Source organism: Miscanthus floridulus, chromosome 11 (genome assembly GCF_019320115.1).
Source record: "Miscanthus floridulus cultivar M001 chromosome 11, ASM1932011v1, whole genome shotgun sequence".
In the NCBI taxonomy this organism is placed as follows: domain Eukaryota; kingdom Viridiplantae; phylum Streptophyta; class Magnoliopsida; order Poales; family Poaceae; genus Miscanthus; species Miscanthus floridulus.
The window spans coordinates 96,602,662-96,626,403 of record NC_089590.1 but is presented as its reverse complement, the minus strand read 5'-3'; the positions used below and the strand labels follow the sequence as shown (position 1 = coordinate 96,626,403).

General features: G+C 45.6%; 3 protein-coding genes across 6 annotated transcripts; 1 reads left to right on the top strand and 2 right to left on the bottom strand.

The window, feature by feature from the left end:
- Positions 1-885: 885 nt before the first annotated feature.
- On the top strand, positions 886-7,480 carry LOC136492504 (secreted RxLR effector protein 161-like). Its single transcript, XM_066488498.1, has 3 exons — positions 886-1,319; positions 7,054-7,188; positions 7,474-7,480. Exons 1-3 carry the CDS (start codon positions 886-888, stop codon positions 7,478-7,480), a joined length of 576 nt encoding a protein of 191 aa, XP_066344595.1.
- On the bottom strand, positions 6,808-9,948 carry LOC136494079 (protein S-acyltransferase 11-like). Of its 4 annotated transcripts, none has more exons than XM_066490221.1 (5): positions 9,590-9,948; positions 8,558-8,792; positions 8,112-8,419; positions 7,526-8,027; positions 6,808-7,446 (listed from the first exon to the last, which is right to left on the bottom strand). In XM_066490221.1, exons 1-4 carry the CDS (start codon positions 9,626-9,628, stop codon positions 7,536-7,538), a joined length of 1,074 nt encoding a protein of 357 aa, XP_066346318.1. In that variant the 5' UTR covers positions 9,629-9,948; the 3' UTR covers positions 6,808-7,446; positions 7,526-7,535. The 4 variants fall into 4 exon arrangements, with proteins under 4 accessions (XP_066346318.1, XP_066346319.1, XP_066346317.1 ...); XM_066490222.1 differs by having other exon boundaries at positions 6,808-7,439; positions 7,534-8,027; XM_066490220.1 differs by having other exon boundaries at positions 7,534-8,027; positions 9,590-9,946.
- Positions 9,949-18,352: 8,404 nt separating this feature from the next.
- On the bottom strand, positions 18,353-22,989 carry LOC136494077 (anamorsin homolog). The gene is made up of 8 exons (XM_066490218.1): positions 22,843-22,989; positions 22,598-22,731; positions 19,615-19,775; positions 19,433-19,528; positions 19,179-19,347; positions 18,950-19,086; positions 18,756-18,830; positions 18,353-18,634 (listed from the first exon to the last, which is right to left on the bottom strand). The coding sequence occupies exons 2-8, from the start codon at positions 22,719-22,721 to the stop codon at positions 18,596-18,598; spliced, it is 801 nt and encodes a 266-aa protein (XP_066346315.1). The 5' UTR covers positions 22,722-22,731; positions 22,843-22,989; the 3' UTR covers positions 18,353-18,595.
- Positions 22,990-23,742: the final 753 nt, after the last annotated feature.

Genomic DNA, 23,742 nt, shown 5'->3' with positions numbered 1-23,742 from the left:
AGAAGGTGCGGTTCCATAGGCTGGACGACATCGTCGGTGGCATAGAGTCTTCGGGCCTAGCGGGTCGGCTGCTCAATGACCCAGAGCTGCTTCTCATCAGTGCAGAAGAACCACCCACGTTCGCGCAGGCCGAGCGCGATGCAAATTGGTGACGGGCGATGCTAGAGGAGATGAAGGCGATCAAGGAAAAGAAGACTTGCGAGCTCGTCGATCCACCTCCAGGATGTCGTCCGATCGGCCTGAAGTGGGTGTACAAGGTCAAATGGGACGAGCGCGGTGCCATTGTCAAGCACAAGGTGTGCCTTGTCGCCCGAGGCTTTGTCCAGCGTGAGGGCATCGACTTTAAGGAAGTCTTTGCGCCGGTAGCGGGCATGGAGTCTATCTGACTGCTGCTGGCTTTAGCAGCAGCGAAGGACTGGCACGTCCATCACCTAGACATAAAAATCGACCTTCCTCAATGGTGAGCTAGCGGGGACGGTCTTCGTCAGGCAACCTTCGGATTTCACCGTCAAGGGTGCGGAGTACAGGGTGCTCCGACTGCGCAAGGCGCTCTACGGGCTGTGGCAGGCCCCGTGAGCTTGGAATGCCAAGCTTGATGCCACACTGGGCGAGCTTGGGTTCATGCGGTGCGCAACCGAGCATGCGCTCTACACGTGATGATGGGGGAAGGAGGAGCTCGTCATCAGCATGTATGTGGACGACTTGATCGTCATCGGCGCGCGTGCGGAGGACATCGACAGCTTCAAGCGCGAGATGGCGACTCATTTTCGAATGAGCGATCTCGGTGCACTCTCCTACTACCTCGGTATCGAGGTGAGACAGGGAAAGGAAGTGCTCATGCTCGGTCAGGGCGCGTACGCCTCGAAGCTATTGGAGTAGAGTGGCATGACTGAGTGCAAGCCGTGCGTGACTCTAATGGAGGAGCGGCTGAAGCTGACGAAGGCCAGTACCACGGTGAAGGTAGATGCAACACTCTACCGGAGCATCGGCGGCGGTCTGCGCTACCTAGTCCACATGAGGTCAGATATTATGTTCGTCGTGGGCTACGTCAGCCACTTCATGGAGGATCCCCAAGAGGATCACTGGGCCACGGTGAAGCGGCTGCTGTGCTCCGTTAAGGGGACGGTGGATCAGGTGATCGTCTTCCCCAAGATCGACGAAAGTGGGCTGCTGCTCACTGTATTCAGCGATGCAGACATGGCGGGGGACATCAACGGACGACGGAGCACCTCTGGCGTGCTCGTCTTCCTCAGGTCGGCTTTAATTTCATGGCTGTCACTGAAACAGAAGGTGGTGGCGCTGTCCACGTGCAAGGCAGAGTACGTGGCGGCGGCCACAGCGGCGTGCCAAGCTGTATGGCTGCGCTGGCTGCTGGGCGAGCTAACCGGTGTGGAAGCTCACCCACCAGCACTGATGGTGGACAACCAGCCCGCCATCGCCCTCGCGAAGAATCTGGTTCTCCACGACTGGAGCAAGCACATCGACGTCAAGTTCCACTTCCTCAGGGGCTATGTCGATGGAGGGCAGATCGTCATCGAGTTCGTCAAAACTGATCGGCAACTCGCGGACGTCCTCACCAAGCCGCTCGACCGTCTTCGGTTCGCGGAGCTCAAGAAGATGACCGGTATGGTGGAGGTTCTAGGGTTAGCAGCAGGATTAGGGAAAGAATTATAAAGTAATCTGCTGCTCTCCCTCTGTACGCGCGGCAGGGGTAGGCGTCGAAAGGGCTCCCCTGCTGTTGCACTATAGCCGCGACAGGGGCAGAACTCTCCTGCCGCATTGTAGCTACAGTAGGGGCAGGCGTCAAAGTCAGCCATGCTGTCACACCTAGTCACTGTAGCAGCATGGCAGCTGGCATGTCTGTGTACTAGGATTATATAGGTATAGTTGTATATATAGCTTCCCACTGCAACTTAGTGAAGAGAGTTCAGTTTGCCACATCCAGAAGCAGAGCTTTTGGCCAGCGCTGGACTTGTGCTATGTGTGTGCGTGAGCTATTCTCAGTATCTTCTTCTACCTCTAACCATAGTGTGCAGGACAGCCGAGGGATCGACACCTCCTGCCTTGGTTTTCTTTGTCATGGTATATATATATATATATATATATATATATATATATATATATATATATATATATATATATATATATATATATATATATCTTCATCTTTCCTGAAACACAAGCGTCTGCTACGCATCTCCAGAGTCCAATCGGGATGGAAATGGGATGACCAACCGGCAGCACAGGACAGTAATAACCCTGTGTTGATGCAAGGCAAGGCAGGCAGCGCTTGTGTATGTGTACTACTGCCGTCCTAGGCACTACAATAATGTAAAGAAGGTCTCGACCACAGGTACTGCCAGGGAAATGGATGGGCCGGACATGGACTGTTGTGGTCTCTGCTGTGTTGTCTTCTATGATGAGTCGGGGGTGGGGTGGGGGGGGGGGGGGGGGGGGGTGATTTGATGAAGCCACTGTTGAAAACAGCGTTTTTCTACACGTGGAAGTACACTGTTAATCTGCTATTGCCATGAGGTCCGGTGAATACTTGCTTGCTGGAATGCTGGCTGTGGCATGCACACACCGACTCCTCCCCTTCCCCAGTGGCCGTCGCTGTCATGAGCATATGACACCACCATGCATGCAACATTCGCCATATGATTGAGTAACAAAGCCTGCTTTGCTGCAAGGATATCATTGTCGATTTGTCGTCGTCGTCGTCGTCGCGGGAAAGAGGTGAATGATCAATGATGGCAGAAAAATGTGTGCTTTTACAGTCAGACAGCAGCAATGGGCTGGTGGCGAATGGCGATGCCAATCGAAGCACGTACGTACACATGGCGTGAGGTGAGGTCATTACACATATGTCCTGTTCGCTGTTCCGATTTTGCCTTCCATCAGTGTTGGCTGCTTGGCCAGGGTGGCTACCAGTACCATCAACAGCGCCCTAATACAATCTGCGTCCATCGGTTACCTGTTCTGTCTTGGCATTATCTACGTGTAAAAGGAGTAGTGGGTGGGGGGCTTTGTTTGTTACAGGCGGCGGCATGCAGCTTCCAGCTCCAACCTGACTGACGGCAAGTGCACGGCAGCAACAGCTTATCAGTGGCATGCCACCATTTAAACCCTGGGAAACACGCAGCAGCCAGCCAGAGGAGAGCAGGGCGAGCCGGCGCATCCTATCGGCGCGGATAGCTAGCAGAGCACAAGCGCAAAAGGGGCCGGGAAATAGCTGCCGGCACCGGCAGCGGTACGGTGGAGCGGGCCAAGCCAGGCCAATTCACGGCACCGATCGGAAAGCGGATTTCTGTTGGATCTGAAGCCGATCGATCCATCGGCGGCCAGCCAGCCGGCCGGCATTATTAGTTATATTCCCCCTGCCGGCCGGAGGTGAGCCAGCCCAGCCAGGGGGGATGGCGTCGGCATGCATGTGCCATTTGTGAATCTTTGAGCTGTAAAGACGAGCGGGGGCCTCGCCCTCCTATCCTGAGTCTCGCTCGGCTCTCCCCCTGGCAGTGCAGTGCATTGCAAGTGCAGACTGCGTAGCACACACATGTACAACTACCCAAAAGAAGATTCACATGAACCGCCGGCGCCGACGCAGGCAGCTTTCTGCTACTTTCGCCACAAATGTAGTGACGCGTCGAATTTAACCGCTAAAATATGAGGATTTGTCTGTCGGTACACCGTACACGAGCTGGACCTGCTAGTAGGCTAGGGGATTATCAGGAGCAGTATAGTTTGCGCCATGCCGCGGTGCTGCCGGGCGAGGGCGAGCGCGGCGCGGCGCGGCCGGCCGGCCAGCCTTGCTTGTTCCTCGCCGTCCGCCACGGCCGGATTTTGTTTCGCATGCATCTACCGGCCGTTGACATGGCCGCCAGCCGCCGGCGACGTAGGGGTCGTCGATCGGCGCATGGCCGCCTGCGATTTATGCGCGTCACGTGCCACGTTAACCATGTGCTGACGACGATGATGCGCGTCCTACACTGGCAGTGCAGTGCAAGTTGCAGGGCGGTTACTAGCCGCTCCCTCCGTCCCTAAATAACCGTCACTTTTAGTTTCCATGCAGAAAGTTTGACTAGATTTATAGAAAATATATGCAACATTTGTTTCTCTAAATAAATTTATTATAAAAATAGATTCAACGATTTATCTAATGATTTTAATTTTGTACCATAAACATTAATATTTATATTTATATATTTAGTCAAAATTGTTTCTCAGAAAACGAAAACGACAGTTATCTAGGGACGGATGGAGCAGCTAGGAGCCCAGCACATGCCATGTGGCCACAGGAACGGTGTGGATTAGAGCTTGTGGGGACCATAGACTAAACTTTATTAGCCACTTAAAAATTGAATTATAGAACATTTAGGTCATGTTTGGTTTCCCCTCCTAAACTTAGTCACCTAAACTAGGGACCAAACTTTAGTCACTGTATATTTGGTTTGGGTGATTAAAAGAAACTAAGGGCATGTTTGGTTCGTGACCAAAACATGCCATGCCACATGTTAGTCATGCCACAGTTTTTTTGGCAGCTATTTGATTGGCTGCTACAACTATGGCGTGCCACACTTTCTTAGCACCATATCCCACACGTCATAGACTTATTTTCTTGCCACACTTTGTTACAAGTGTGGCTTCAATTTTGTTCGTCAAACTTTCTCTGGCAGCCACAGTTTGCCGAAGGTTAGGCATGGCAAGTTTTGATCACCAACTAAACATGCCTTAAAAGAGGTCTTTTAGTCCATTTTAGTCAGGGTGTTTGGCTCTAAAGTGACTAAAATGTAAGGTTTAGTCCCTTTTAGTAACAATTTGGTGACTAGTTAGCTAAATCTCATTTAGTCCCATTTAATCATAATGTTTAGACGAAAAGTGACTAAATGGAACTAGATTTAGCTGACTAAACTCTAGGAGGGGCTAACCAAACCGGCCCTCAAATGGGTGGACTAAACTTTAGTACGTCCAGCTCAACTAATTGTATGAAACTAAACTTTTTTAGTCGCCTAATAAACTTCAATTACCTGAATTTTATAGTTGAATTAAGAGCTAGTCCAGGTGATCTCTTACCTCGCTCTCTCAGAGAGATCGGTTGGACAGGTCGATCTGTCATGTGTTCTTGACGTCAGGACGGGTTCCGGGAACAACGGGGCATGCAAGGGACCGACGGCCAATCAATCGGCGCAAGCAGTCTCGCTTGCGATGCAAGGAAACCATGTGCCGGACACACACGGACACGTACCTGTGCCCGCGCGCGCGCGGATGCCGGCAGCGGTACGATCGATCGATCATCTTCTTCTTCCATCCCCGTCCCATCAGAGATCGATCCATGCGCCATGCTTGGTCCTCCATCCATGACTTTGTTCAACGTCGCGTTTGGTACTGACGTACATGCAGTGGAGACTGGCCGGAGGTGAGGGTGTGTCGTCGTCGTTCGAGAGAGGCTGTGGAGAGCACGGCCACGATCGTCCCACGCCCACGCTACATCATCTTCTTCCTCCGTTAGCCACTAGCATGCCTGCAACAGCAATTGCCATGGCAGCCTGTACTGCACGAGCCACGATCGATCCATATATAGCAAGGAGCAAGAGCTAATGGGCGATGGCCAGTGGCGGAGCCAGGAATTATGCTGGGGGGGGGGGGCGGCCGCCAGGAATTATACTTAGGGGAGCAGCCAAAAGAGCCAACATATAAAAACTAAGTGCAACTCAACTCGTTAGGTTCCTTGTGATTATCTAGTTGTGTTTTGTATGATTATATTATCTAGAAGATATTAATAGATATATATGACAAGAATTTTATATAATCTTCCTCTTAATATAAATAAAAAATATTAAGTCATACTACTAATTTTTTTTGGTTGTGAAATATTGGGGGGGCCATGGCCCCTGCCAGCCCCCCCTTGGCTCCGCCACTGGCGATGGCGGGGCGCGTACGTGCGCGCTCCCGGAAAGCTGGGCCGGACCCAGCACCGCACGACGTGACAGGACAAGACAGGATGAGAGAAACCTTAGGCCGTGTTTAGTTCGGCCGAAGTTGACGCCGCCGAATTTTCTGTAGCACTATAGCGCACTATAGTATTTCGTTTGTATTTGGTAATAATTGTCTAATCGTTGACTAATTAGGCTCAAAACGTTCGTCTCGCAAAGTACAACCAAACTGTGCAATTAGTTTTTGATTTCGTCAACATTTAGTACTCCATGCATGTACCGCAAATTTGATGTGACAGGGAATCTTCTTTTTGCATAGTGCCAAAATTTAGATTTTGATGAAACTAAACGTGGCCTTAGCTTCTCAAGTTCCGGTACGTGGTTCTCAAAAAAAAAAAAAGTGTCCCGGTACGTGAGTACGTAACGTAACGGGATACGGATATGTTTTCTTTTCACGCCTCCGTGCTGATAGAGACAGTAGTCTGTGCATGCACGCTGTACTCGTGGCTCGTATACAGCTAGTATGCTCAGAAGATTTCGTAATTCCGTCCATGCAAAGATCGACAGAACCTACCAGGGCACAGGAAACGGCGGCTGCAGGCAAAGGTTTTTTTTTAAATAAAAAAATGGAACAATTTTTACTACTACTAGTAGTATATCAGAATAACAACAAAGTGAACTGATGACATGAATGCAGTTGCGTGAGTCGCTAGTCACAAGAAACATTCAACGAACTGGTGCGTTCACGCTCAGAAATTCCAAGCTGTTGATTTCATGCAAACCCCACAAAGAACAAATAAAAATGCAGTCTAATGGTTGAAAAGTCAACTGAATACGTGAGCCACTTTTGTTGGGCGACCAAGCCCAAAATCCCGGTTGGATTTGTATACCATCAGGCATCAGGACAAAAAAGGTTGAACCGTTGAAGAAAACAATGAATGCCACAGACATGTACATGGTTAATCAACTAATTTACACCGAGTGAATGATACAATGTTTTCCTATATACATGTCAGTGTATTAACATCAAAGAGGTATTGTAGTATACATATTTTCTTTTCAACATCCTAGCATCACTCAAAACCACTGTCAGATTTAATCACGATGACCATTTCTTCCGCAGCAACACGGGTGAAGTTTCGATCTTCAACTCTGTTGAAAAAGGCAGTGATGATGCAGGATTTCATATACTGCAATTTATTGCAAGACCATCAGCACCTTATGATTGTCTGGAGGCAATGAATGCGCAGGCCACATGGTATTTCTGCATCTGCCAAAATTGTTCTACTTAATCAATGTGAGTGACATCCTCATGATCAAGTAATAATGCTTCCTCCAGAACATGGATTATCATGAGTGTTGCGTCCCTGAACAACTTCAGTTATTCAAACTAATCTGTCGATGGTCAACTGAGGTTCACAAATCATGATTCTGGGTAACAGAACCATCTTGAATTGGAACAATTAATTCCATACATGTCTCAATTGCTGGAACAGCAAGAGTGTATCACTGAAACCTACATGTAAATGAATCTATTTGTTAGGTCATGACTAAGAAGGGACATGAAAAATGGACTTAACTCTACTGATCTATACCTCATTACCTCTAAAGAAGTTTTGACCCTGAATTATCCTGCATCTTGCCTGTGTTCGAGTATCGCAACAGAACTCTGGATATTGGATAAGGGCACCCAAAAAATCTAACAATGTTCTGCAAACCCCTCTCTCCATGCAAGGGATTTGGTGAACTTAGATGGTTGAGATATGTGTTTCCTTCATAGATATAACTAAGCTGCTGGCACAGTAATACACCTATACCAGCATTGACCGATAAACTAGCGAATGCTAGATATACCAGAACTAGACCCCTTGCTGACAAGAAGAAGGCAGAGCCTGCAACTGTAGTAATAATCTCCAACAATATTTTACAAAAACTCATTGAATGACGGTTTGATGCTAGGTTTGGAAAATCAACAGAGGGCCATATCTGATAACTCGCATATATGGTCATCCCAGCAGCATAAGAACAACTAATAACCACAGAAATAAGAAAAATGACAAACACTTGATGATTTGATGCTCCCACACAGTTGCCAATCTGCACTTGAACAGAAAGAGGGGAAATGAATAAACAAGTGAAACCTAACAATCAACAAAAAAAAATGCAGCAGAATGCAATTACCATACTTACAAATGGGCAATGGTGATCCATGTCCACCACGCACATTTTACAAGATCGGCAGTGATGTGCTCTGGGGGGCTTTGGTTTATTACAGTATGTACAAAAAGTATAGTTCTCAAGATCCCTTTTCCCAACCATGGGATAGCTGCCCCACTGTATGCTTGTTGGTGCGCCTGCAGATTTAAATGAGGCCAAGCAATAGCTTGTGATGGTAAATAACGCCAACACAGCTGTTACCATGCAGTGAAAGATGCCACAGAAGTTGCTGATTTTGAAAACAATAGGATATACCGCCCAGACCCCACCACCTGTGTTAAACAAAATAACAGGCTAAATAAACAACTGGCCAAGAAATAAAATTGTTAAATAGCAGAACTACATGAAATAAACGAATAACTGTGGCAGGTTATAAATTATGCTGAAGGCAAGAGATGGTGAACACATACATATAACAAAGAGCATGAAGAGGATGAGCACAGTGACAAAGAATCTGTCCCGTAGGCGCCTCCAGTGGGAAAACCATATACTATCAGGTTTCCTTGTGGTCTGGTTGCTTTGCGTAATGGCTCCACACCAGCCACACTTATAGATAGGTGAGTAACTCGTGAAAACAAGCCGGAGCCCACAGCCCCAACATGTGGCTTCATGATCTTCCGGTATGGATGTGACAGATTGCTCTACCTGAACAAAAGGAGGGTCGCAATTAACACAATGCTGCAGGAGATACTACAGTTATGCACCAATAAGGAATACCATACTCGCAGCTGAGCAAAAGCATCAGATTTATACATGGACGGTGTTTCTCAACCATCCTTCCCACCAGGACTCGATGCCAAAGTAATCCTGAGTATAACTTCCAACCCATATCTACAGTTACTTCACTCAATACTAAATCTAACATAATATTTGCAAGTTTCGCTTATGACAAACAGCATATCTGCATTTTTTTTTCCAATTCTGCTACCGTTGCAATTCACAAGTAACTGATCAATTATGTCTTGCCATGCATATACGTATCCATCAAGTCTAAGCCTAAAGTCTTAATTGGAGTAAGGTGTCCATATAAGGACCTTGTGGTTAAGGTGTCCATAAAGGGACCTTGTGGTTAATCCCTGGTGCAAAACCCATCCTAATCAATGAAGTAAAGCTGTCACAGACTGCTTTTGCTATGGGTAAGCATCCAGGCTAATCAACCGGCAAGGACTGGTTAATTCCATATTCCAACACTAGAGACACATGAAGCAAGAAAACAAGGGTAACCACATCAGACACACTAGACGGCACTACTATCCGAGGCTATCAAATCTCCTGTTGCGAAGAAAAGCACCGGGAAGGACTGGGCTCCTAGTCGTTGACCCAATCGGCGCTCGTCTCCTCCTCCCGAATTCGAAATGGTACGTGGAGGGCGTGGGCGTGGGCATGGGACAGGCCCAGCGAGTGAGGGAGACGCACGCTTGGATGAAAAGAAAGGCACAAACCTCCAGCAGCGGGCGCTGCTCCCGCTCCGGCTCCGCCATCGCGCCCGCCGGCCGCCGCGCAGATCCACGGGGCGAGGCCGCGAGGGGGTAGAGAGCAGGAGGCCTCCGGATCGGCGCGGACGAGGCGCGCTGTGGTTGGAGACTTCGCAGGGGGGTTTGCAGCTTGGGGCCGAGGCGGAGGAGAATGTTTTTTTCCCTGTGGATATTTCAACGACGAGCAAGGGCGCTGCCGGTGCGGTAGCAAAAGCCAAAGGGTACCCAAAGCCAAAGTAGAGAGGGGGCGGAACGGAGCGGGGCCGGCACGGCGATGCAGACGCGAATTTGTGCTGCGACCGCCGAAGTGCCGAGGCAGCTGAAGGGTTGGATTGATTGGAAGGAGGATACGACGGGAGCCGGCGGACGCGTCGCCGCGGTCCGAGCCTCCAAGGGCGGTTGATGGCGACTTGGGCCTGTTAACCGTGGTTAACTGGTTATTACTTGATATATTATTTCCTGTTTTATTTGGTGATGATGACGATGATATCGAGCACTAACATACAGTTCGGATCCCTTCGAGTCCGCAGCTCTCGATGGTCTTCCACCCTTCCACCATAGATCTTTTTTTCTTTTCTTTTTTTTTGATAAATTCCACCATATTAGATCATTGAGATTGGGTACTAGCTCGGTCAGACCGTAGCCGACCAAAATTTGGCCATTGACTGCGGATAAGGTTGGCGTTTCGATATTGGGCTAAGATTTGACGTCTAATTCCTCGCAAAAAAAAAAAGGATTTGACATCTAATTAGAGTTTCCGGTAAAGCCACTGCCTAGCATGGTGCGCTCATCATCTCTGCCTATTGGTGATCTCACCACGTCTAGAGGAGCAGTGACCTCTTTCACTTTATATGACTCTATGAGAGTACGCTTGTCAGGTGTGCCTTTCGGTGATATCTCTCGCTCTCTTTATCTCAACTCTGTATAGAATCCTGCTTCCAAAAATGGGTCATTGGATCGGGCCACGTCGCCCGATAACCCGTAAACCGTTGGATACGGCGATAAAGCCATGTGAGCCGTTCGATTGCGGGTCTGTGCGGGTGTCGAACCGATAGCTCGCGAACCATCCCGAGGGTTACCCGTCGTGCAGAGGAGAGAGAACCGCCCAAGGCCACGCGGCACAACCGCGCTCGACCTGGCCGCCCCCGCACCTCCCTCCTCCCTGCGCGTCGTTCCCGGCCATCCCGGCGCAGGCGGGGTGCGGACGCGGCGACCCTGGCCGCTCCGATCTCGGACATCCCGGCTTCGTCCATAACTCGTGAAGATTCTCGGCCCGTCGTGCTCTAGCCACTGAGAATGGAAGAGGTTACGCGGAGACGACCCATCGACAAGGTGACGGGGCGTGGGGCGGCCGCCGGCCCCCAATGCCTGCGCACGCAACGCCGAGCAGAGTGCCGAATGCCTGTCGGCGAAGAGACGGGCTCAGGCCATCAGATCGATGCCGGACGCGGGGCAGGGTGCTCGGTCCTCCTCCTCCACCACGGTTGCTGCTCCGTGAGTCCCGCTCCACCCCCCTCCTCTTCCTGATCCCTTCCCTCCTTGCTCTGCTCTTACAGCCCGTTGCCATTCCGGGCAGATGGAGTTCTGGATCAGCGTGCTGCTCACCAGCCTCGGCTACCTCCGCGGCGTCCTCTACCCCGCCACGACGAAGACTATGTCTACGTCGCCTGACCAATGGACGGATGCCCGTGGTGCTCTGGTCCATGCCTCTGCTACCTCCGTCCGCTGTACCGTGTGCATCTCTGTGTTGGGTTAGTGGAATCCGTCATGTGTCCATCTGTAAACTGTAAATTTGTGTACCCAATCTGACAATCTGGACTAATTCTTTCGATAAAAATCTAGTGTTGTGGGATATGTGCAGTTAATTGGGGTTACTTTGCTACCATGTTCTGTTTTGCTTGTGGATGAACTGCAGATGGTTATTAATCCCCTGCATTTTCCCTCATTGCCAGTTGAAATCAATTCTAGACAGCTTATTGCTTTGTATGTCAATCCATCCTGGCAGTGACTCGCTTGTAGTGAGCAATCAAAGTACCATGCCACTAGAATTGAAAATAGCTACCTCGTACCAACATAAAACAGCGATGAGCTAAAAAGCAATCAATAAAGTAATTCATATTCAAATAGAGCGCCAGAGCCTCTGTTAGCCATATTAGCTAGTGGTGTCAATTTGGAGTTGTTCTTACAAGCTCATTGGTCGGTGGTAAATATTGTCTAGTAATGTCTAGGAAGTAAGTTCTAACTCTAAAAAAGAGCAACAAGCTTTATTTGTTTTCTTTGCTGTGTTTTAGGAGCATCAGATGGTCAGGGGTTCCTCCATCGGGGGGGGGGGGGGGGGGGGGCACAACGTGAGAAGATGAATCCGCGACAAAGTGCTCGGGTGTAAGGTCTGACAACTAGGAAATGGAAGGTCTGCCCTCAATCTCTTTACATGATATATTCTCAATTGGTGCTCAGTATTGCTGCCACGATACACTTTTGCTAAATATGAAAGTAAATTCACCTAATTGTATAAGAATCCTTTTATATCCTGCACTTGCTTTTGCTTCGCCTGTGTATTATAAAATTTAAAATTTTCCTATCTGCTTCAACTCACAGCCTGAAACTCAGTAATGTCTTAGAGCTAACACGCATCCATCCATAATACCTGGATTGAATTTATTTTTCTTCAAGAGTATATATGAGATGTTTAATGTCATGTCTTGTGAACTTCATGGGATCCATAAATTAACTGAAGCTCTTGCCTCTCTTTATCTGAGTCCTTAAGGACGATTGTTAGTGGCTTAAATTTCTTGAGGCACAAATCATATTTACCTTCTCTTCTTCATCTATAATATTGAACAAGATCTCATCACTGGTTGACCAAAGGGTAGGTAAAGAACACACAAGGAATAAATTGTTGTTGTTTGCCATCTCCTTTGTGGGAACTCAACAGCAGAAGCACCCAACTTTTCCCACAAATCTTCACAGGAGCACTTTGACGGATAGGCTCGATGCTTCAGCCCACATTATGATCACTTCAGATCTTGACCAGACCATGGTGCCTAAACCTTTTTGCTTATGATCTATACAAATTCAAGAGCTAACTCATATTGTGTTCTATATGGTCGATCAGAAGATATACCCCCAAGGAAGAACATCTCAGCAATTCTGTTAGATGAAAATTGGCAATTATTTGTCTACAAAAGGACCAAAGATATTCATACATGGTCCACCTTATAATACTATTTTCTCTATAATCTTTTGAGGACCTTCCTTTTTGCGACACTGGAAAGAGATGTTTGTTTGTTTTGTGGGAGTGATAGCATTTATTTTAGCAAAGGCAAGAAATGGATGAAATAGCAAAAAAAATACCCAGAAGTTCTAGGATGACATGTATCTGAAAGAAGTTGAGAACGATAATATAATATCTATTTTCAATCTGAGGGAGTATTTTACTAACAAAAATATACATATACTCATGGTATGCATTGTGGCCTTTCAATATTGAAGTAATGCTTCCTTAACGCAGGGTCATTTAAGTACCAACGTGGAGAAGTGAGAGCCATTGGAATGATAGCTGGAGGATCAGGCATTACCCCAATGTTCCAAGTAATGACGCATGGTCCAAAGTTCTTTATGCTGTAAAGCTTAGATATTTCTTTTAGCTTTTACTATTCTCACCAGTTCCGACCCAAACACGGCCAGCGGTGCGGGCGTGGCGGCTCTGGCCACCCTGGAGCGGGCGGTGGGCGCAGGCACGGCGGCTGCGGCCACCCCAGCGCAGGCGTGAAGGTCAAGCGCTGCAGCCCCGGCGATGGACTTGGAGGCGTGATATGATCGCGGGCTTGGCCGCCTCCAAGTCGCTAGCGCATCCACGTGCATGGCAGCTACCCCCTTCCTCTCTCCTCGTTCCTGTGTGCTACTTGCATCGGCTCAAGACGGAAGAGGAGATACATCAGAGGCCCGATGGGAATAGCAGGAGACCCGACGGTGGCATGCTATCCCTAGCTCCCCTCTGCCATCGCTGCTATTCTATCTAGCTAAGCTCTCTCATGTCGACTATCATAGCAGAGGAGGGCATGCAGGCAAGGTGCATGAAGAAATGTCACTGCAGGTTGCAGCAGCTGACTGCTAGGTTAAGGGCGGCCTCAAGGTTGCTGCTATGAGAAAGAAGATTAAATTGCAACAAAACTCCATGTCTTGAGCATTAATCTACTGTCTTTCTCCTTTGATTCATTATGACAGTAAGCACCCAAAGGTTTGCATCCTTATATTGCTTCAAAATTCTTCACAAAGAAATTAATGGCTTGATATACCTAAGTACTTATTTTCATAAGTGAATCATGTCTTGTTGCTAATATGTTGCATTTCAGCTTCATAGGTACAATAAGTTCAATTATGCCATCTGCCCAACCCATAGCCATATACTAATGAAAATTTCTTTGACACTTTACTGATCTTAATATAGAGGAGGCACCATTTAATATTTGAATTATCATTATGGGGTTCAAGAGCTCAGAATTTGATGGAGAATCGTAATCTGAGATTGCTCAAACAAACTATATTATCCCCGTATCAGTTTCTAAGTGGTACATGATTGTTTCTGGTACATCAACTTTTATATCATTCCTGAATCAGAGCTTTTCAAGAGAAGTGAACAAAAAACAAGAAGTTGGACAAATCGGTTTGCATTGGCAACTCCATAGCCATCAGAAGGTTAGAACTAGAATTAAAAAAATGCACCATACGCTTGTATAGTACTCCATATCTTCTATCAGTACTTCACTAATGGGTGTGGTAACCAAGCTGTGGAACATGGAGTGGTCAGAGAACATATGTATGAGATGGAAACCGAAGCATCAGAGATTATTCCCACGAGTTATGTTGCTCAGCCAAAAAAATGGAAGGGGATTTTTCGTATTAAATTGGTACCTCATAGGTTTCGTCTCCCATAGAAATATTATAACGGTCTCTCTCATGCCCCTTGATACATACTACAAACATGATTTCCTTGCTACTCAACTACATACTATGCTTTTTCTGGTACCGATATAGTGCATTCAATCGAGAAAAGGATCAACTTGTCATCATCTTCAAATGTTTAGCATTAGCGATTTAGTTTCTCCCTCTATATCCATTTCACATGTTGAATTATTTTAATTATTTACTTTCATATATTCATACTCCCAATCTCAGTCAGCATCTGTATAATATTTGACAAACTAGATCAAGCAAAGGATTATTGCCACCGGTTAAAATCCAGGCACGTGCTTATAGTCTTAAATAACCACGTCTATGACTGTTGTTGTCCATTTTTAAAATTTCAAATAAACTATATGAAACTTGGAGATTCTGGAGTTTATATGAAAATTGTTTATATGACTAACACAATACCATGGAATTACCTTGCATTTCTGTTGATTGTATACTCATGTTAATTTTTGTTTGCAACATACGAAAGCTTTGCTAAATCATCACTTTCACTATATGCCATCTCATATTTTATTGGGTCACCTTTGTATGTTCCTATAGTACTAATGCTAAGATCAATACTGTTGTGTTTCTCTAGAAGGATATCTTAAATTTCATCAAATTATGATGGTGTTTACCTTTTTGTTATTTCTCAATTTTTACTATGCAGGTAGTTCTGTTGATTGTTCCAGACTCTAGAGGCACAATAGAATTAAAATTGGGTTTTGATGGTAAGCTAAATTACAATATGACTACTACAACGATACTAATTATTAGAACATAGTACTATCTTTGCTGAATATATTCTCTAATTGTTAGAACATAGTAATGTCTTTGTTCAATATATCCTCCTGTCTTATTTTTTCCGTGATTTTTCTTGGGCCAATAGTTGTTTTACAAGGAGACTATGTTTCACATGTGATTTCTCATATTATAACTTCATGTTTTGTGGACCTTCTTTTGTTTGAATGATGATCTGTGAATGGCTAGCAACCTAGCTAAGGCCATACGTTTGCTTTTACATGGAAATTACTCAGCCTTGATAATGGAAAATGATTTAACTATGCCTGAATATGAGTAATTAATGTAAATGAATCTTATATCTTCTTATTATTGAACAAACTGCTATCATACTTTCGATCTTGGTTTCATGCAAGTATGCGCCAAACAAGACATCATCAGCATATTTCGAACGTGACAAATATCCGTGGGTCAGTTTGCTCTAACTCGTTGAGGCACGAGGCTAGGCAACACACTGATCATCTTCAGATGGACTCATATATCACAGGCTGGCCTGACACAGGGAGGCGCGCGGCAACGCCGCGCCTGTTTTCTAGAAATATCCAATCTGGCTGCGGTAAGAGTATGCTTGTTACATATGTTTTTTAGGGGACTTGTCACATATGTTGATTCTCTTGAGTTGTTGTTTGGTGTGTTTACAAGGAGAAGCGATCGGTTTGCTTTTTCATGCTATGATTTCAGTTCCTTCTTTTGACCTGTTCCACGGAAAGTCCAAATTGTCCAACAATTTATTTTCATGATGAAGAATTGTGAGCCTACATCTCTTTTTCATTGATAACATCGATCCCCTCCATCGATTTCTCTTCAGATGTATCTACATAAGGTTTGAAATCCCTCGGTCTTATTTTTCATGTAGACCTCGCTACTGAAGCTAATAGCTTTGCAATCTATTAAACTTTACAACATGGGTATTGTTAGGTGTCCATTTCCCTAGCTCCAGATAGAAACCATTGATTTTGATGTACTCATATATCTTAGACCATTTTATGTTAAGTTATCGTTCTTTTGTACTGGTTAATATCGTATCCCTATATTATAAATATCATATGTAAGGCACTCTTTTTAGTGTTCCGCTAAAAAAAGTTTGGTGTTGTTTGGCCTGCTTGCTCATACTATGGTCCCGTTCGGCTTGTCCAGAAATCGGTTTGTTCGCCTTGTTTTTCAGCCGGAATATTATTTTTCTCTCACAACAATTCAGCAAGAACAGTGTTTTCAGCCAGTTTCAGCAAGCCGAACGGGGCCTATAGTTTATTTTCTAGCAAAGCGTTGATCGCCAAGATTTGGCAGTCCGATGTCTTCAACAAGGCAGATCACGGCTACAACCCAACTTACCTTGACTTCGACAATATGATGCCCCTGAGAGCATGAAATCGGCTCAAGGAAAACTTCACTTTGGTCTATGCTTACTAGAATATGTTTGTGTCCGTGCATTATAATAGGACAACAATCATATGTATATATAGTTGTGATTTGTCCAAGAGATGCCTTTAAAGAATCAATTGAAACATATTACATCATCCGACTGTACAAATGTGTATATAATCATTAAAAATGAAAGTGATTCGATAGTGTCCTCAAAGGTTATTTTCATGGTTTGACATTGGACAAGTCAATCGGCACTAGTGTTCTACCATCACATAATTCAGAGCATAAATAAGGATTTATTGTTCGTTTATCTGATACAAACATAATGCACCAATTCCAAGAGCCTGTTTGTTTTAGCTCTCTGTTGGCTTCTGCCATTGAAACAAATAGCTCAGTTGTTGAGCTGAGCTGGCTTTTGCAAATATAATTAAAAACTGATTTCTAAAGAAAATAAACCTGTAAAGTATGTTGAGAGGAGTTTTTCTGGCTTTTTATGTGATGAGAAGTTGAAATTTATTACAAATGTTAATAGCAAAAGCCAACAGTCCAAAGCCAAAAGTCAGCTTTTGAGTAAAGCTCAAAAACACCAGCCCAAATAAATAGACCCTGCATCACTAAACATGCACGATAAATATCCCACGGCTCAAAGGTTTGTCAACAACAATGTCAGGTTTGGCATGTTGACACTTTTCCGTACTTCGACATGCTGACACTTGTTCCGTACTTCCGTAGGTCGCCTGAAGGTATTCTAGCTTCAACCTGGCATGTTCGGCTGGTATTAAAGTCGGCTGATAAGTCGGTTGAAGCTGTTTTGTTGTGAGAGAAAAATACTGTACATTATAGCCGATAAACCGGCTGATAAGTTTAAGCGAACAGGGGGACACGTTAAGAGTAGTACATACTGCAATTGTAATTTTTCTAGCTTCTCCCTATTCCCTCTCTCTGTTAGCTGGGAAATGTTTATTCAGCGTGTAACCCTGTTGTACCTTTTCCTTTTCACCTCTACTTAGTGCAAAAGCAAAGCTCCTGCTGTTTCATGCTAAAAAAATGTTAAGAGTAGTGAACGCCACACCATCATATCACTATTCTTCGGTTGTACAATACAAAAGTTTGGTCTTGCATAGATCATTGATCCTCTGTATAGCTCAAACAAAGATATTCTTGTTATACCTAAGTTACAGTTCGGCATACACTGATCATTAGTTAAAATTATTACTCTTATTACTATACCTTGGTTATAACACTTATCCCACCTTAGCTTATACCTTAGTTATAATATAGTAAGCTTATTATATATTAAAATTGGTCATTGTTGTACTTAGTTATACGGACTGTTCGGTTAATGGTTTCTACGACTGATAAACCAGCTGATGTTATTTTGTTGTGAGAAAAAAATACTACTGATAAGCCAGCTAATGTTATTTTGTTGTAAAAGAAAAACACTATACCATTTCAAACGAACCGGGCGAGGTTATAAAAAAAATCACCACGACACGAAATGAATGTCAATCATTACTGGCCTGCGATGGACGAGCAGTGCTCTCAACAGCCAGGGTTGCAAAATCTGAAAACACTTGCACACCTGTGTGTGTAGAGGCACGCTTGGCCAGCTTGAGAGAAAATAGGTAGGGTATCACCGTTTGGTAGTATCAAACAATCGGCATGAGTATATTATCCGAAAGATAAGTCACACCTCGCTCGCATTGGCTAACAGAAGCTATTTAAAATGCAGTTCTTCCGGTGAGCATCACTCGAACTCAACAAACAACGTAGCATCCAAACGAACGAACAAATTGACAGATGGTATTCCTATCTCCTCGTTTTGCCGATGTTCACTTGTATCTGATGATGCCATCATATGTCAGCAACAAGGAAGTTGCCAGACAAGGAAACCTGATAATTGGAGAAGCAGCAGTAAGCGTACGCATATCAGAATCCAGAGTGCAATCGACATATTTGATCTCCTCGAGAATTATAGTTCAAGGGAGAAGAATACAGATGGTAAGACTGTTACCTTCTCGCCGGGCTTGAATGGTGGAAGACCTCTGTAGGGACAGGTTCCGCATCGAAAGGCATCACCCAACCCACACTGCAAGAATCATTTACAGAGATCACCAGCCACGATAAGTAACCTGAGTGAACGTATGCCAGAACATGGAGTTTCACGAAAGAGCATAAGTGCCACTCTAATTCTATAGCAATACTTACACTGCCACAAGCCGACTGAGGATTATTGATCTGCTCTGCAGTGAGCTCAAGCTTCCCAACCTTCTCCTCAGCCTCAGCCCTGCCACAAGTACAGTTCTTGCACGCCTTCTTTGCAGCCCCCACTTCACAATCCCCAACTGGTGAAACATCAGTTAACTGTTTAGGATCCAAACCTATAATGGCTATTTCTTACAAAGTTGAACTAAGTTGATAGGGTTTGTTACTGTACCAACAGGAAGTTGTGGTTTCTTCAGGTCCTCTTCAGTCAAGAGGCTGTCTTCATCAATCAGATCAGAGTCATCATCAATTTGAATCTTGGGAAGGGCCCTCGTTGCTTTCGTTGCTTTCTTGAGGGGAAAAGAAGAGCCCACGCTCCAGCTAGCCTTCTTTGCCTTAACCTACAAGTGGTTCAAATTAGCACCAAAACTAAAGCCTGCACAAGCAATACTAACATATTATTACACATGAACTTAGACCACTCACTGTAACAGATTGCACGCTATCCTGCGAGTTTGCAGCAGAAGATTGCACTTCAGCAAATCCTCCCATCAGTAACTTGCGCTCAATATCAGCGTTTGGCTAACAGAGACAATCATAAAAATTAGGCACTTCATATTAACAGTGCAAGAGAAACGAGGTAAGGAAGACAAATTCTGATAAGTTACCTTCTGACTGGATGAGGGTGCAGGGCTCTGCACCAATACTCTTCCACCAGCTTTCAGCACCCGACTGATTTCAGCAACCAATTGCTCCCTCAAGCTTTCAACGTTTTTAATGACTGCAAGAACCGCACCAACTGATGCATCCTCAAAAGGCAACTTTCCACCTGTTGCATGCCAGAACAATAGTTTGGTTACAGTTTTGTGATAATACACCAATGTGGACACAAGGAGGACATGGCATAGCAAAGCCGAACACAAATCAAAATCAAACATTATTAAGTGTCTAATATAGGCTCCCAAAATCAGAAATACTAGCACTCGGCTTATCCATAAAAACACACACGAGCTAGTCCATAGTCAGGAAGCTTATATTACTGATCCACTAAATTTAAATTCAGATGGTGAATCCATGGTTAAAATGCTAAAAAAATTTGTTCCTTTTTCTTTCATCTCTGGCTGGTCTGGAAAATATCTTCCTCTTCTTTTACCTCATATTTTTTCCATTGCGTGTGAAATAGCGATAGGAAGATTAGTGTGTAGAGCAATTCACTTTGATCATGAAATTTTGATGTGGGTTTCAGGGTCAATATCATTTGAATAAATTGGGGAAGCATTCTCGGGTTCTCCGTTCACACTTTACATATCATATAGGTAGACATGGATAGCACCTGCGTGGGTTTGTGTTTTCAGTGTCTGATGAATACCTAGTTTCGTTTGCCCGTTTAATTTTTCTGTTTTATTTATTTATTATTATAATAACCTTATCACATAGTTGTTTTACAAGCAGGTCATTCCTTTGTTGAATCAGCTGGCTCCATACTCGACATCTGCATTTCAGAGGTTTAGGTTTTCAACTTCAGTCCCCCCAACAAGATGATAAGGAGACAAACAAACACAGAGATGATGGGGTTAATAAAAGCATTGGAGCGGGTACTGAAGCTTCAAGTGAAGCCAATAATGTGCCAAGAACCGAGAAGGAACAGGAAGCAGGTTCACATGATTCTGTATCCAAGTCTAACAGGAAGAGGAGAACTACTAAACGAACTGCATTTTCTGATTCAGATTCACAAGACCTAGACCTATCAAAGGTGGACCTTATGATGCTGCTTCTTGAGAAAGACGAATCACTGAAGTCTAAAGATGAAGAGTTTCAAGATATGAAGGATAAGATCTATTCTAGAAAGCACTTGTTTCTGAACTCTAGTCTCAACTCGGGTGCCAGTTACCATAGGTCAATTCAGTTCAACCAGGTACTCAGTTATTATTCTTCTTCCTTCAGCATGTGCAGCTCAAGTAATAATAAAAAAATTCTGTAATCGTGAACTAAAACTACTACAACAACAATGATTCACTAAAGCCAAGGTTTAGCCCATGATAGGCACCCTGCTAATCTATACAGTTTGAGGCACAGGCATCGGAAGTTAAAAAAAACATAACACAGCAACACATTTTTTCTTTTATCCAATAGCAGGTGTTTAGGAAGTCCTAGGCAGGGGCGGAGCTACATGGTGGTCCGGGTGGTCCACAGACCACCATGCGCTCGGCACACACAACGCGGATAGATATAGGAAAATTCAGATCAAATACGTCCGAGCGTCCGCGGCCTTCGCAAATACGCCGTGCGGCCGTTCCACGCCCCCTTCGTATTTCTCCGTGTGGCCGGTATGCGCCCCTTCGTATCCATTGTTGACTTGTGCTTCATAGAATACGGTATACGAAACTATAGCGGCGGCAGCGGGTCGGCGGCAGGCGCCTGACGATGAGCAGCAGCACACGTGAGTCCTCTGCAGGCACGTCTCAAAATCTTCATTTAATTAGCCTGCTCGTTTAGTCATGTTTCCTTTTTTCTCTTCCAATCTCTCTGGAGCTAGAGACTATGCAAATACTGTAAGCCCTAACTCGAGCAGAACGCATCAGCTATTGCTGGTGGCCACTAGCCGGTGATCAGCGACAGCGATCCATCCACCATCAGGCATTCAGGCATCAGACGTCCAGAGGCCGCAAGCCACAAGGTACACAAACCTTATTTTATTCTGTGTCATTAGATTATATTATTAGAATCCACTGTGACATTGGACTATTTAATTTAAATTGTAAGATATAATAATTTTCTTGTGTCAATTGATTATTGGAATGGTAAATTGTAAGATAAGATGGGTAGCCTTCTGGATGATTGTCTAGTGACTTTTATTGAGCAGGATATCTTCTTACAATTAAGTGAAGAAAAATCATCAACACTTTCCTGGTTACTAGAAGGCGCAGGCCTAACAAGAAGTAGTGACACATTGTTCTTCAACTATTATGGATATGCAATATTTCAATTCTATGTTAAGAAAGCTATACTCGTCTATGCCTTTTTTTCTTGATTGTGTTTTGTAATTCATATACTTGTGTACCGACATGTTAAATTTATAGCGGTTAACAAAATTTTAGATAATGGACCACCACATCTACAAATCCTGGCTACACCACTGGTCCTAGGAACATAAGGTTTGGTCCCGAGAGCTGAAAGGGAACTACAGCAAGGTTCGCTGAATAGTACCATGTCAGTAAAATTCGAGCAAGTATACATTGCTTGCACTGGATCACAAACAGGGAGCAGTGTTTGTGCAGTTCCTATCGTCTTCTATCATTTTTTTCATACAAAAATCAAGGGGGAAAGATACCTGGAACTACTCGATGGGCTACTACCGATCCCAGGAGCATGGTTTGATGAACTAATTCCCGAATTAAAGAACGAAACCCTAAGAACCAAATGTCTACTCCAAATTTGATTGTAAAAAAACAGGAGCCCATTCGACGAAACCACACCAGAAGGCTCGCTAATTGAAGCATGCACGCAAGCAAGCAAAAAAACAACACGAATTGACGGGTTCCTGCATCCACGCATGCACGAACGAACTCGCCCTTCATCGCTGACGTTTGAGCATAGGTTGAGGAAGAAAATGAAGAGAGGGCAAGACGGGGGCGAAGGTAGCTAGCTCACCGAGCGCCGCGCACTGGGTGATGACGGCGACGTCCTCCCGCGAGACCTCGGCGGCGGCCACCAGATCCCCCACCGCCCGGATCGGCAGCGCCACCTCGTCCGTCACCGCGAGCGCTGCCGCCATGGAGTCCAACCTGCACACGAGCACGCCCAGAACCAGAAGGACTCGGTGAAAACTAATCCCCGCAGAGAAAAACCGATCGAGGAATTAGGGTTCATCCAGGGGGATTTTATCTTGCTGCTACCTGAGATGAGAAGAAGAAGCGAATTTGGTTGAGGCCTCAATTTGGTTTGCCTCCCTACCCTCTCGAAGCTTCACCAGGAAAGGAAACCAGAGTGGGGAACTGGGAGAGCCGAGACCGAGAGGGGAGCAATTACGTTTTTCTTCGAGGCTTTTACCTACGTCCCATTATAATCGTAATTACTTACCAGCCATTAAAAATTTTGTCACATGTGTCATCGGTCTAAACTTATTTACACTCTGCGCTATTTCGTCCATCTTCCATTGAGTTTTCTCCATTTAACAACTCTATCATGTGGGCCCGGCTAGTCAAGAAATCCAAAATGCCCTTTCCTTTCCCGATCCTATCATCTGCACGTCAGCCGTCCGCCGCCTCCCGCTGCTCTGGGGGCGAGCTCGCCCACGCTGCTCGCGGTGGCTGGTCCAGAGCTCGCGCGCGGCTGGACCGGAGCTCGTCGACGTTGGCTGGACTGCCTCCTCACATCATGACTGCTGGTCACCGAGGACCAGCTGCGGCAGGCGTGGCCCCGTTCCGACCTCACCGGCCTCCGCAACCCCTCCCGGCGCATCCATGATGGGGACGGTGCAGGTGAAGGTAAGGGGAAGGGGATTACTGCACGCTGCTGCTGCTGCTTGCCGCGATGATGGAGGTGACGAGGTGCAGGTGCTCTCAAGGGCGGCGGCAGCCGGCCCCGGGGTTTCGCTTTCGTCGAGTACCTCGACGACAAGACGGTCCTCAGCGCTTGCCGCAACCTGCACAGTCGGGCCCTCCATGGCCGCGACCTCCACGTGGGCCCGGCGTCGATGTTTTCGGACAATCGACGAGTAAATTTGTATTTGCGCGTTTGGCTTGGATGATGTGCTCGGAGGACACAAGGGTTTATACTGGTTCGGACGGAACGTC

What these genes read in the sequence shown, in the direction of transcription:
- LOC136494079 (XM_066490221.1), bottom strand. Translation starts at nt 9,628, where the DNA reads ATGGCGGAGCCGGAGCGGGAGCAGCGCCCGCTGCTGGAG. An exon ending in AGCAGCGCCCGCTGCTGGAG is followed by an intron (nt 8,793 to 9,589) that starts GTTTGTGCCTTT and finishes CCTTTTGTTCAG; the next exon opens with GTAGAGCAATCTGTCACATC. An exon ending in ATTGCCCATTTGTAAGTATG is followed by an intron (nt 8,028 to 8,111) that starts GTAATTGCATTC and finishes GTTCAAGTGCAG; the next exon opens with ATTGGCAACTGTGTGGGAGC.
- LOC136492504 (XM_066488498.1), top strand. Translation starts at nt 886, where the DNA reads ATGACTGAGTGCAAGCCGTGCGTGACTCTAATGGAGGAGCGGCTGAAG. An exon ending in CTGTCCACGTGCAAGGCAGA is followed by an intron (nt 1,320 to 7,053) that starts GTACGTGGCGGC and finishes TTTCTTCCGCAG; the next exon opens with CAACACGGGTGAAGTTTCGA.
- LOC136494077 (XM_066490218.1), bottom strand. Translation starts at nt 22,721, where the DNA reads ATGGCGGCAGCGCTCGCGGTGACGGACGAGGTGGCGCTGCCGATCCGG. An exon ending in CACCCAGTGCGCGGCGCTCG is followed by an intron (nt 19,776 to 22,597) that starts GTGAGCTAGCTA and finishes GGCATGCAACAG; the next exon opens with GTGGAAAGTTGCCTTTTGAG. An exon ending in CTCAGTCGGCTTGTGGCAGT is followed by an intron (nt 18,831 to 18,949) that starts GTAAGTATTGCT and finishes TGATTCTTGCAG; the next exon opens with TGTGGGTTGGGTGATGCCTT.